Below are 13,484 nucleotides of genomic sequence, written 5' to 3' on the forward strand. Positions count from 1 at the left end.
GTAGTATAATGTGCTTTATGTCATCTGTGTGGTGGTTGCATCCAGGGCAGTTCATGTCTGTTTTCAGGCTAGCTCTGTGCAGGTACAGTATTATTGTAGTGCAAGGTGATGAGCTGAACTTAGGGATGCCATTGCAAGTTTTGTTTGTAGTGAGAGTGAATTTTTTCTACTGGGTTGATTTTTGGGGGAGATTGACGAAGAATAGAATTTTGTGATCAATTAAGGAGTGCTTGTTTAGTGTGTGGATTTGATTTTTTTGTTTCTGAGTATATATATTCTATAGGTATTGTTTTAGTACAGCCATTTATCGTTCTTAGGGCTTAATTTTTTGTTGTTTGTGGGTTGTCAATTACAATAAAAGCCTGGTGGTGGTGGATAGGGGTGGAGTGGGTGGGAGTGGTTGTGCCTTTGACTTGGCTACTTTCTTTATTAGGGTTTTTCCCCTTGTGGTATATAATTGGTTTGTATCTTGTCGTTGTTTTCTTAGAATAATATTTTGATATGTTGTTGTAGGTGCTTTGTTACTTGTAGTTCTTGTGAGTGTCGTACTGAAGGTAGGTTATTGTAGGTGTTTGAATAGAATACTACTGGGGTTATTTTTATGTAGCTTTTGGTAGACTGTTTGTGTAATGTGATATTAATGTATATTGATGATGCTACTGGTGTGTTAGCCCCATTTCAGGCACACTTTTCACTTACTAATTTTTCTCTTTAACTCGTTTCAGCGTGTGTTAGACCATCATGAAGACCAGGCATTGCTAAAAGCATACATCCATGAATGGCGGAAGTTCTTCCAGCAATGTAACTACCTGCCACTCCCCTTTAACCAGCTAGAGTCTGCATTGGCTGGCAAGACCTCAACATCTGTGTCCAAGAAAGTCCAAAATGATGATTCTATTGTTAGGAAGGTAAGATGTATGTCTTGATTAATGGTTGATATATAACCTTATGGAGGGTGTTGTAATATATTTGATTTTATTTGTAACTGGATATTTTATTTGTTGAAAGGTGTACAGTGTTTGACATAGGATTGGTCTGCCTAATTGAAAAACATAGAAAATGCACCAACATTGTCAAATAAACATTAGTAAGAAATAGAAAATATAATAACTGGTTATTTCACTTGCCATTGATATTTAGTGGAACACCCTTTCCCCTTGATAACCTCCTGCAGGTATTTTGGGACAGAAAGGGCAAGGTAATGAAATGTATACTGTAGTATCCTTACCCAAGATTCCCAGATCTCCTTTTCCAGCTTGGGTGTGGTAGAGACGTCTTTCCCCAGTAAATCACATTTCACTGTCTCCCACAAGTTTTCAATTGGATTTATGTCTGGGATGTTACCAGGCCAGTTTACTCAATTGCACAATTATCTAGTCATTTACTCACTGACTTGGCCTTGTATGCAGGGATCCCATCTTGCTGAAAGATGGCCTGCATATCATCAAATGCGTCAGGAAGATGGTCACACAATAGCTCTTGATATATATACTAGTTCACTGTTTGGCATTTAGGAAGCACTTTAAGTTTAGCAGTGTCATACCCAGTAAATGCACCCCATACCATAAGTGAGTCTGGGTGTTATACAGTCGCATGGATGTAGCATGGCTCAAGGTGGTTGCTACCAGGTCACCAAAACACATTTCCACCTCTGTTGTCAGACACCACAAAGGTGACTTTATCACTCCACAGCACACTCAGCCACATATCACTATCCCAACCACTATATTTATTGGCCAAAGTGACTGTATTATGTCTCTATTTAAGGATAAGAAGAGGCTTCTTGACAGGGCGATGACTTGTGTACCCAAGTGACACGATCCTACAAGTCAGTTTGGACTGGCACCTAGCCAAACAGTTCAGGGTTACTTTCCTTGATTTTCCTTGTGGTCACTCATGACTTAGACTCAATCTCCTCCTCCCTCTCCTCCCAATCCTTCCTCTTCTCCTCCTCCTCCTTCTCCTCCCTCTCCTCCCTCTCCTCCTCCTCCCTCTCTTCCTCCTTCTCCCGCTTCTCCTCAGTCTCCCTTTCCTCCTCAGTCGCCCTCTCCTCCTCCTCTCTTCCTCCTCACTTTCCTCCCCCTCCTCCTCTCTTCCTCCTCACTTTCCTCCCCCTCCTCCTCCTCCTCCTCCCTCTCCTCCTCCTCTGGGCCCTTTTACTGGTCTTCAGTGCCTTTCCAGGCCTCTTTTTTATGAGTGGGAATGGAGGGGCCACCCTCCTGGTGAAACTTGGCAACCCAGCGTCTAACACCTCATGAACACATGCCAACCTGTTGAGCTATTTCCTCTATTGTATGACTGGATTTCTTTAGGGCTATGATCTGGGCAAAGGTTTCCTGCAATAAGTCTTTATTAGAGCTCTATTCACAACACGGGGGGAGCTTAGAAGAGGCAGCAATGGGGATTGAGAGGTGAGGACACACGGGACATTCATGGCACGAATCCTCCCCCCACAGTGGCAAGACAACAGCTGAGCATGTTGGTTTCTGGCAGGATGAATAACTGTGCCCACAACGCTATGATGGTAGACGACACATTCAAATGGCGTGAAAATTCACCTCCCTTAAGGGTGTTTCCATTTTCGACATTGCATTAATCCACTGTGGCCCTGGCAGACCAGTCCTATGTTGAGCACTGTACTTTGAACTGTAAGTTATGTGGTGAAATGACTGGAGGTTGCATGATTAATTGAAGTCTTCCTCATTTTGCTCTCTGTCCTGCAGCTGAATTAGTTATGTTAGAGAAAACCCTTTTTCTACTGAAAGGATGATGTGACTGATTCGTTTAATTGTTATATTTGTTTTATTTTATTTATTATTTTATTTTTTGCCATTTTGTCACAAATGTGTAGAAAAGAAAGAGGATGAAAGAAGTACTTCCTAGTATGAATAAGGATATAGATTTTAATTTTTCTTCATTTCAAGTACATGAATTTAAGGCAATTTTGTTTTTCTCTCTCTTTCAATGGCATAGTTAATGTTGGACAGTTGGAATGCAAGTATTTTCTTCAATATTAAGCAAAGACTTCAGGATTCTGCCATGAAGTTAGTCCATGCTGAACGGAATGGAGAGGCTTTTGACTCCCAACTTGTCATAGGAGTTAGAGAATCATATGTTAATTTGTGTTCCAACTCAGGAAATAAACTCCAGATATATAAGGAAAATTTTGAAAAGGTAAGGAGTTAATGCATATTTAGTTGTTTTACATGATGCAAATTGTTGGTACACTTCGAGAATTGCCAAAATAGTTGCCAGTATTTATGTAGTCTGTATTTGAAGTTATTTTTTAAATATAGTACATATACCAAGACCTTGTACCCCCTTACAAGGGAGGTAGCCAAAGTCAAAAGGCATAATTCCACTCCCACCCATTTCATCTCCACCCACTCCATTCTCATTCACCACCCCTCCTACAGGCATATATTGAAGCCACAAAAGCATTCTACCGTGTTAAAGCGCCACAGTACCTGGAGGCTAATGGTGTCCAAAACTACATGAAATATGCTGAACTTAAGCTTAGGGAAGAAGAGCAGAGAGGAGAGAAGTACCTGGAGACTTTTAGTGGATCTCTGCAAAATGTATGTATCATGTATTGTTTTCTGCCAAGTTTCGGTGAAATGAATTATAGGTAAGGACTGTGTAAAGGAAAAGATTGGAAATGGAATTCAAAGAACTTGTTCAGAAAAAGAAATTTAGTTGTAAATAAAGAAGTTGGACTAATTTCCATGAATATCTTTTTCAAAAAGAATTTAGATTTGCTTTATGATGAGATATAAATTTTCTTACAAAATTACTGAGGTACATAGAAGATTTTCATCTTTTTTTTTTTTTTAATGAATATAGAAAACTTTGTGTGTATTTTGTTTGTGATGATATCTAATGAGATTTGTGCTCTAAGTATAGTCCAATAAGTCTTATCATGCTCTTCAAGTATCTAATGGTTGTCAATGTTTGCAGCTCAATGAATGTTGTGTGGAGGTTTTGGTAACTACTTTTAAGGATACAATCCTTGCTGAATGTCCACAAATGATTAAGAATAATGAAACCGAAAGTAAGTAAATTATTTTGAATTGTTTTCTTTCATTGTTATTTATTAGGAAATAACATTGTTATCCATTATGAGAATACATACATACATACATATACCAAGGCTTTTTCCCCCTTCCAAGGGAGGTAGCCAAAAAGGGAAAGGCATAAAAACACTCCCACCCATTTCATCCCTAAATACACTCCACACCCCTCCCACCCTCCCTCTCATCTGAACACCTCCTGGATGACGGGTCATCCCTGAACCTTGCCCACCATCCTGGGTCAGAAGCAGTGTCGCAAGACACAGCACATCCACAGCAAGGCCGCTTCATTTAATCGGCGACCCCCCCTCTCCGTCCCCCCTTGCATATAAGGAGAGGACGGGGAGAAATCCCTTCGGGCTGCGTCAAAAATTACTCACACATACTACCCCACCCCCCACCCCCCGCCCATTCCTCCTCATGCAATCACAACATCATCCATATACAACCATTCTCCACTCACCTCTGTCTTCCGTCCTCTCCCTTCCTTCCTCAACAGACATTCCCCTCTTCCCCAAAGCCCTCTTCACCCCATCCATCCACCTCATCCTAGGACGTCCCCTCATGTTCACTCCCTCCACATCTGCCTTCCATACCTCTTTTACTAGTCTTTCTTCACTCATTCTTTGCATTATGAGAATGGAGGAGAAATAAGGAAAGATGAAGTGGAAGCAGTTATTAAAATGGTGAGAGCAGATAAGGCACCTGTGTTGGATGGGTGTCATGTGAATTGTCTAAAAAAGGGAGGCACAGTGATGGTGGACTGGCTGGTAAGGTTATTTAATGTTTGTCTAAAAGAGGGTAGAGTGCTGGAGGACTGGAGGAGTTCTTGTATAGTTCCACTTCACAAAGGAAAAGGGACAAATGTGTGTGTAGTAGTTTCAGAGGGATCAGTTAGTTGAATGTAGTTGGGAAGGCTTATGTGTGGGTTTTGATTGAGAGGATTAGGAGAGGAACAGAGGGAGTAATTGGTAAGGAATAGTGGGTTAGGACAGGTAGGGGTTGTGTGGATCAGATTTTTGTGGTAAGTCAGATGTGAGAAAAGTTTAGGAAAAGTTAATGATGTTTATTTTGTGCCTTTATGGATTTGGAAAAGGCTTATGACAAGGTAGACAGGAAGGCACTATGGGAGGATTGCAAATATATGGAATAGGAGGAAAGCTGTTAAGAGCAGTCAAGAGTTTTTACGAGAGTAGTAGAGCTTGTGTTAGAATCAGAAATGGAGAGAGTGAGTGGTTTGAGGTAAAGGTGGGACTTCATCAGGAATGTGTTTTCTTGGCTGTTCAATTCATACATGTATGGGATGGTGTGAGAGGTAAATGGGTCAGGGATTGGAGATGGTTAAAGAAAATGGAGAAAAGTGGAAGGTAAGCCAGTTATTGTTTGCTGACAACACTGCACTTGTAGCAGGATCAGAGGAGGAATTAAGGAAGTTAGTGACAGAGTTTGGGAAGGTGTACAAAAGAAGGAAGTTGAAGATAAATGTGGGTAAAAGTAAGGTGATGAGTTATAGAAGAGGAGAATATGGTAGTAAATTGGAAGAGAATATTAAGGGAGAGAGACTGGAGGAAATGGATAGCTTTAGATACTTGGGTGTGAATGTGGTGGGAAAGGGAGGAGTGGAGATGGAGGTAGAATGTAGATTGAGAGAAACAAGTAAATGCTTTGGTGGATTAAAAAGTGTAATGAGAAATAGACATCTGGGAATGGATGCTAAGAGGAGATTGTATGAAGGACTGATTGTGCTGTCATCACTGTATAGGGCAGAAACATGGATGATAAGAGAGGAAGAGTTTAAATGTATTTGATGGAATGGGTGGGAATGATATTATGCCTTTTTCTTTATGGGTACCTCCCTTGTAAGGAAAAAAAAAGCCTTGGTATATGTATGTATGTATGAGATGAAATGCTTGAGAAGAATGGTAGTATTAGTAGAATGGATAGAGTGAGAAACGAGGAGGTGAGGAGGAGAGCAGGGATGGAAAGTGAGTTGGGAGATAGGGTTGAAGAAAGAGTATTGGGATGGTTTGGACATATGGAAAACATGTGAAGAGAAATTAGTAAAAGAGGTGTGGAAGGCAGAGGTGGAAGGAGTGAACATGAGGGGGTGACCAAAGGATGAGATGGATGGATGGAGTAAAAGGGACTTTGGGAAAGAGTGGAATGTCTGTTGAGGAAGGAAGGGAGAAGACAGAAGATAGGGGTGAATGTAGAAGGGTTGTGTATGGATGATGCTGTGGGGGATGGGAGCTGAGGGAGTGTGTGTGAATGATATTTTGATGCAAGCAAAAGTGTCTCCCTGTCTTCTCTTTTTCTGCATAAGGGGACAAAGAGGGGTGGTAGCTGATTAAATGAAGCAGCCTTGCTGTGTCTTGTGGGCATGCTAGACATCTAAAGGATTGAATATTCCCTTGAATCATCTTGCAACATCCCTCCCTCCCTCTCCCTCTTTTCCCTTGCTCCCCCCCCTCTCTCCCCCTTGCTCTTCTTTCTCTCTTCTCTCTCTCTCTCTCTTTCTGTTTTTCTTTCTTCTTTTTCTTTTTTCAATAACAGACATCTGGGAGAAACATTTCCTCCCCATCCAAGTTTAAAAACCATCACTGCCATTATCTCCATCTGGAGGTGCAGCCCTGAGTTAACATGTTGTCTATAGTCTGGGCCCAAGATCTAGTGATCTTTCTCCTACTTCAACTAATGTAACCTGATGTAATTGAAACTGTCCCATATCAATTGCTAACAGCCCTAAAGTCTATTCAGAAGACCACCAATGACAGGCACCTAGAATTGGTCCTGTGTCTCAATAACAGTAGGACAAACCAGCTTTGGCTCTTAGGCCGTACTGTCAGAGAATTGTGTCTCGCTGTACTGATTTTGACCAAAGCAGAGTAGCAGGGGAGAGGAGAACCTTTTGTACTGAAGGTGGTGTGACAAGAGAGGTGGTTGGATAATTTTTATTTGTCTATGATGTGGTTGTGGGCTTTGACTCAACCCCTGGAATCCCTTAACTCTTTATAAGAAGAAAAAGGTCTTTGGTATATATATAAGAATTGTTAGCCAGTTGATGGGTGAATTTTGAAAGTTTTATTCTAGCTAATGTGAGCAAATATATGGTGGCAGTATAGTGTGTTCATGATTGGAGTAGAAAATAGAAATTGGAAAAATGTGAAATTAATATATGTTATTGTTCATTGCAGAGTTACAGTTAATGTTTAAACTAATGGACAGAGTGCCAGATGGTATACAACCCATGTTAGATGCTTTAGAAGAACACATAGTTTCTGCTGGCCTTGCAGATATGGTAGCTGCAGCAGACACTATTACACAGGTGAGTTTCTGTGAAGATAAACATGTGAATATCATTATTATTATTATTATATGCCTTTGCAGAAAATGGAGAAAAATAGGAGATAAGCCAGTTATTGTTTGCTGATGACACTTGTAGCAGGATCAGAGAAGGGATTAAGGAAGTTAGTGATGGAGTTTGGGAAGACGTGTGAAAGAAGGAAGTTGAAGATTAATGTGGGTAAAAGTAAGGTGATAAGATGTACAATGGGAAAGGATGGCAGCAAATTGGAAGTGGGTAGTAAAGGAGAGAGACTGGAGGAAGTGGATAGCTTTAGATACTTGGTTGCAAATGTGATGGGAAAGGGAGGAATGGAGGTGGGGGTAGAATGTAGATTGAGAGAAACAAGTAAGTGCATTAGTGGATTAAAAAGTGTAATAAGAAATAGACATTTGGGAATGGATGCTAAGAGGAGATTGTATGAAGGAGTGATTGCTGACAGCACTGTATAGGGCAGAAACATGGAACATAAGTGAGAAAGAATTTATATGCATGAGATGAAGTGCCTGAGAAGTATGATAGGGGTTACTAGGCTGGATAGAGTGAGAAGTGAGGAGGAGAGTAGTGGTGGAAAGGGAGTTGGGAAATAGCGTTGATGAAAGAGTATTGGTATGGTTTGGACACATGGAAAGAATGAGCAAAGAAAGATTAGTAAAAGAGGTGTGTAAGGCAGAGGTGGAAGTAGTGAACATGAGGGGTTGACCAAGGATGAGATGGGTGGATGGGAAAAGGGGTATTGGGAAAGAGGGGAATGTTTTAGGAAGGAAGGGAGAAGACAGAAGACAGGGGTGAGTGGAGAATGGTTGTGTATGGATGATGATGTGATGCATGAAAAGATGTGGGTGGGGGAAGGTGGGGAGGGAGTATGTGTGTATGATATTTTGATGCAGTTGGAAGGTATTTCTCCCCACCTTCTCTTTTTCTGCATGAGGGGACGGAGGTGGGTATTCCTGATTATATTAAGTGGCCGTGGTGGATTTGCTGTGTCTTGCTACATTGCTTCTGACCCAGTACAATGGGCGAGATGCAGGGATGACCTGTCATCTAGGAGGAGCCAAGAAAAAAAGGAGGGAGAGGTTGTGAATGAGAGTGGAGTATATGGGAATGAAATGTGTGGGAGTGGATGTCTTTGACTTTGGCTATTTCCCTTATAAAGAGTTAAAAGCCATTGGTATACATATGTATGTACTATTATATGTTTTTTAAGAGTTGAAACTTTCATGTGATTTTTAATGAAGGTAGGGAGTATGAGGTGCTAAAATAAGAGGGAGGGTGGAGGGGAGTGGAGTGTATTCAGGGATGGAATGGGTGGGAATGATTTTATGCCTTTTTCTTTTTGGCTACCTCCCTTGTAAGGGGGAAAAAGCCTTGGTATATGTATGTATGTATGTAGGGAGTAGAATGTAGAGGAAGGGGTAAATTTAGTAATAAATGGCTACCTTCCTTTAAGGGGGAAGACCCTTGGTATATAGATAAGAAGGCTTTTGGTTAGGAATGCAGTGGTGGTCGCATTGTACCCAGAACACTGAGGGGTGGCTTGACTCAGTATGGTGCAGATATTGTGGGTAGCACATCTGGAGTTTGTAGGTTTGTAGACACAATGAATAGCATAATGAGTTATTATACAAGCATTGACAAAATTAATATGGGGGATGTTTTTTATTTGGGCTCTTAGTGATACAGAAAAATTGTAATAAAGGGTTAATAGAGGAGCTTTGTGATGTGTTATAGATATACGGAATAGGGGAAGTCTTTTAAAAGCACTCATGCATTTATATGAGTATCAGGGCATGTGAGACACTGGAATGGAGAGAATGAAGGGTTCCTGGTGACTAGTACTGTGATGAGGTTGTGTGATGTCATCATGATTTTTCTTGTATGTGGATGGGTGGCAACATAAGGGCAAGATTGCTTGGCAGAGGATTGTCATTTTCAAATAACACTCCACTTGTATATAAGGAGAGACTGAAGCAGTTGGTGACTGAATGTGGAATGGCATGTGAGAGAAGAAAGTTATGGCAGGTTGAACGTGAGTGGAGTGAGAGGCTTGAAGCTGAAAGTTTTGAGTATTTGGGGTAACATGTGGCAGTGAATGGACGAGTGGATATAGAGGTGAATTAGAGAGTGAAGGAAACTAGTAAATGTCAGAGTGGAATGAAATATAGGAAAGAGGATTTGGGTATGAATGCATATTGAGAGTGGAAGGGACAAGGAGGGAGGGTTGCTGTGTAAGTGAAGTAGCCCCCACTGTGGATGTGCTGTGTCTTGCTGCATTGCATCTGACCTGAGCAATGGGTGGGAGACAGGGATGACCCTTCATCCATGAGGGAAACAAAGGGTGGTGGATGGGGGTGGATATGTGCTTTGACTGGCTACCTCCATTATAAGGGGGAAGAAAACCTTTCTGTTTAGATAGACATATACAAAGGCCTTTATCCTCTTCATAAGGTGTGACAAGTTAGGAAAAAAAAAAAAATCTTCCTCCTTCCTCCCTGAGTGATTGTAGGAGAAAAATTGAAAAAGAGAGGGTTCCCCATTCTACCCCAGTTTGTTAACTATTAAGATACATTTGAGAACATGATGGTAGTAATCTTGTTTCCCACCACAGTTTAGGTACAGCTCGCTGGTGGCAAGGACCGTTGTTGAAGAGTATCACCCATAGGTTAAACAGATGAAGTTGTCATTATAATTAATATATAATTTAGACCTTATCCTTATAACCTTTATTAATTTTGCTTTGATTTTTCAGGATTCTGAACAATATGTAGAAAAGCTATTAGATCTATTTAAGCGGTTTAGTAAACTTGTATCTGAAGCCTTTAATGAAGACCCTCGCTTCCTAACGGCTCGAGATAAAGCCTATAAGCAAGTGGTCAATGACACAGGAGTCTTCCGCTTAGACTTGCCAAGTAAAACGGTTAGTAGTCTTTTTTGACTTAATAGAGTTAAAGTTGTTACAAATTTTATTTAATTATTTTTATTTAAGTTTCTTTGTGTTATTATATTTGAAATTATTGTACTTTTCCAAGTGTTTTAACTTGTTCTTTTATTTAGTATTTTAAGAAAACCAAAAAAAGAGAAAGAGAAGTAAAGTATAAGATAAAGGAAGTAAAAAGGAGAACAGATGTGAACAAATACAAATACATATCTCATCTCTATATCAACAACACTTTAATACCACACACACACACCGAAAATTCTTGGTGTAACATACAATACATCCATGTCATACAAACATTAAAAATAAATGCACACCTAGACTCAATGCACTTAAATCAATCACTGGAACAACATTTGGACAAAACAAAGAATTTAATACTACAATATATAAACATTGCAAATGCTCAGTGATGAATTATGCAAGTCCAGCATGGGCACCTAATCTCAGTGAGACACACCTCAACACCCTTCAGACCATACAAAGCCTTAAAAACAATTATAGGCTGCACATATACAACACCTACAGGACATCTACTCTATGAAACAAAAGTCCTCAAAGTCAAAGATCACCTTGACATGAGAGGCACAGACACTTGCTGCAGCCTCCACAAACAGAGCACACCTGCTACACTGCATAGAAGAACACCCACACACACAAAGAAACATAAAAAAAAACACCCAAATACCTATATCACACACAAAGATTCTCTTCTCTTACTCCAAAACCACCATATTCATAATCAACTCATTCACTGCTCCATTAGCACACAAAAAGACAACACAATGCTGCATGCCAGACCCCCTGATATCCATCCCTCTGAATCCTCTCTCTCCCTCGAAAGGACATGGTCCACCTGGCCAGACTGTGATGCAGTCACCACCTGGCTCTTCTAAGCTACCAGAAGAGACTGGATGACTGCATTGTGGACAAATGCCCAGGATGTAACAATTCACCCCATACTATTCAACACATGGAAGACCGCAGTATACACAATCACGCACGCAAACAACACAACATCACTCCATAAAGGATTTGTGGGGAAACCCCATTTCAGACCTGGCATTCCTTGGGGAAACGGGACTGCTCAGACACAGTCTAGGGAACAACAACAGATGTGAAATGGGGTAAGAGTATGATGGAAAATTTTTAAAGTTATGAAAAAATGTTTTGGAAGAAAATTAAGAGAGAAAGGAGAGGTGAATCAAGTAGAAGAAACAAGGTAAAAGGTGCAGATGGAGAGATAATGAAAGAGAGCAATAGAAGGAAGATGGGCAGTTGCTAAATGTGAAGGAGGATAGGGAGGGAGAGGTGGTTGTGGGAAGTGCTAAGAAAATGACAGTGATGAATGAGGAAAATGGAGGAGAAATAAAGAAAGATGAAGTGAAAGCAGTTATTAAGATGATGAGGGCAGATAAGGCACCTGGGTTGGATGGGTGTCAGGAGGATTGACTAAAAAAGGGAGGTACAGTGATGGTGGACTGACTAGTGAGGTTAATGATTGTCTAAAAGAGGGTGGAGGACTGGAGGAGTTCCTGTATAGGTCCACTTTACAAGGGAAAAGGGGACAAGTGTGAATGTAGTAGTTTCAGAGGGATCAGTTTGTTGAGTGTAGCTAGGAAGTCTTATGGGAAGGTTTGGATTGAGAGGATTAGGAGAGGAACAGAGGGAGTAATTGGTGAAGAACAATGTGGGTTTAGGATAGGAAGAAGTTGCATGGATCATATTTTTATGGTAAAGCAGATATATGAGAAATTTTTAGGAACAGGTAAGGGTGTTTTTTGTGCCTTTATGGATTTGAAAAAAGCTTATGACAGGGTAGACAGGAAGGCACTTTAGAAGGTATTGCAGATATATGGGATAGGAGGAAAGCTGTTAAAAGCAGTCATGAGTTTTTATGTGAGTAGTAAAGCCTGTGTTAGAATCAGAAATGGAGAGAGTGAGTGGTTTGAGATTAATGTGGGACTTCACCAGGGATGTGTTATGTCGCCTTTGCTGTTCAATTTATACATGGATGGGGTGGTGTGAGAGGTAAATGCAATGGTAATGGGTCGGGGATCAGCAGTGGTTAAAAAAATGGAAAACAACCGTTGTTGTTGTTGTTGTCGTTCCCTAGACTGTCTGTCCGAGTAGTCCCGTCTCCCCAAGGAATGCCATAGCCGAAACTGGGTTTTCCCACAAATCCTTTATAGAGTGTATGTTGTGTTGTTGCCACAAATCCTTTATAGAGTGTATGTTGTGTTGTTTGCGTGCATGATTGTGTATAATGCAGTCTTCCATTATGTGTTGTATGGTATGGGGTGAAGTGTTACATCCTGGGCAGCTGTTCACAACACGGTCGTCCAGCCTCTTCTGGTAGTAGTGTTAGTGTTGGATAGTGTGATGCTGTTGAGTGTTTTGTACAATTTGCTGGTGTTTGTTTTGTGATCAAGTGTATTGATAAAGTTTTGCCAATTTTGTGTTTTTTGTTCATGTATTTTATTGGCAATCACAGTGTTTAGTGTTTGTATTTGGTCTGCTATGTTTTGAGGGATAGGTGTGGGGGTATCGTGTTTAAGTGTGTCACGTTGTCTGATGAGGTCTTGGATTTCTGGTGTGAAGTTGGGGTTGTGTGATTTTCTGTTGCCTCTAGGGATGTATCTCTTGTCTGCGTTTTGTATGATTGTATTGTTGTGTTGTTTGCGTGCATGATTGTGTATAATGCAGTCTTCCATTATGTGTTGTATGGTATGGGGTGAAGTGTTACATCCTGGGCAGCTGTTCACAACGCGGTCATCCAGCTTCTTCTGGTAGATTAGAAGTGCTGGGTGGTGACCGCACCGCAGTCTGGCCAAGTGGACTCTGTTCTTTCGTGGGAGAGAGGATTCAGAAGGGTGGATATCAGGGGGTCTGGCATGCAGCAGTGTGTTGTCTTTGAGTGTGTTAATGGAGCGGTGAGTGATATGATTATGAATATGTTTCCGGAGGCTGGTATTTGGTGGTTGTGGAGGAAGAGAAGAGAGTATCTGTGCGTGATAAAGGTCTTTGGGTGTTGTTTGCTGATGACACTGCACTTGTAGCAGGATCAAAGGAGGGATTAAGAAAGGTAGTGACACTTTGGGAAAGTGTGCCAAAGAAGAAATTTGAAGATAAA

At 40.9% G+C, this 13,484-nt stretch overlaps 1 protein-coding gene across 7 annotated transcripts in view; it reads left to right on the top strand.

Annotated features, from left to right (window-relative positions):
• Cul5 (cullin 5) overlaps positions 1-13,484 on the top strand; it is a 73,609-nt gene that overhangs the window by 6,336 nt on the left and 53,789 nt on the right. For all 7 annotated transcript variants that reach the window (XM_076182019.1, XM_076181997.1, XM_076182004.1 and 4 more), the window contains exons 3-8: positions 726-908; positions 2,974-3,174; positions 3,417-3,578; positions 3,958-4,051; positions 7,265-7,395; positions 10,163-10,330. In XM_076182019.1, the coding sequence (XP_076038134.1) occupies positions 726-908; positions 2,974-3,174; positions 3,417-3,578; positions 3,958-4,051; positions 7,265-7,395; positions 10,163-10,330 (939 nt within the window). The remainder of the gene's footprint in view (positions 1-725; positions 909-2,973; positions 3,175-3,416; positions 3,579-3,957; positions 4,052-7,264; positions 7,396-10,162; positions 10,331-13,484) is intronic.

This window comes from Oratosquilla oratoria, chromosome 3 (genome assembly GCF_046742065.1).
Source record: "Oratosquilla oratoria isolate Oo_2021 chromosome 3, ASM4674206v1, whole genome shotgun sequence".
In the NCBI taxonomy this organism is placed as follows: Eukaryota; Metazoa; Arthropoda; class Malacostraca; order Stomatopoda; family Squillidae; genus Oratosquilla; species Oratosquilla oratoria.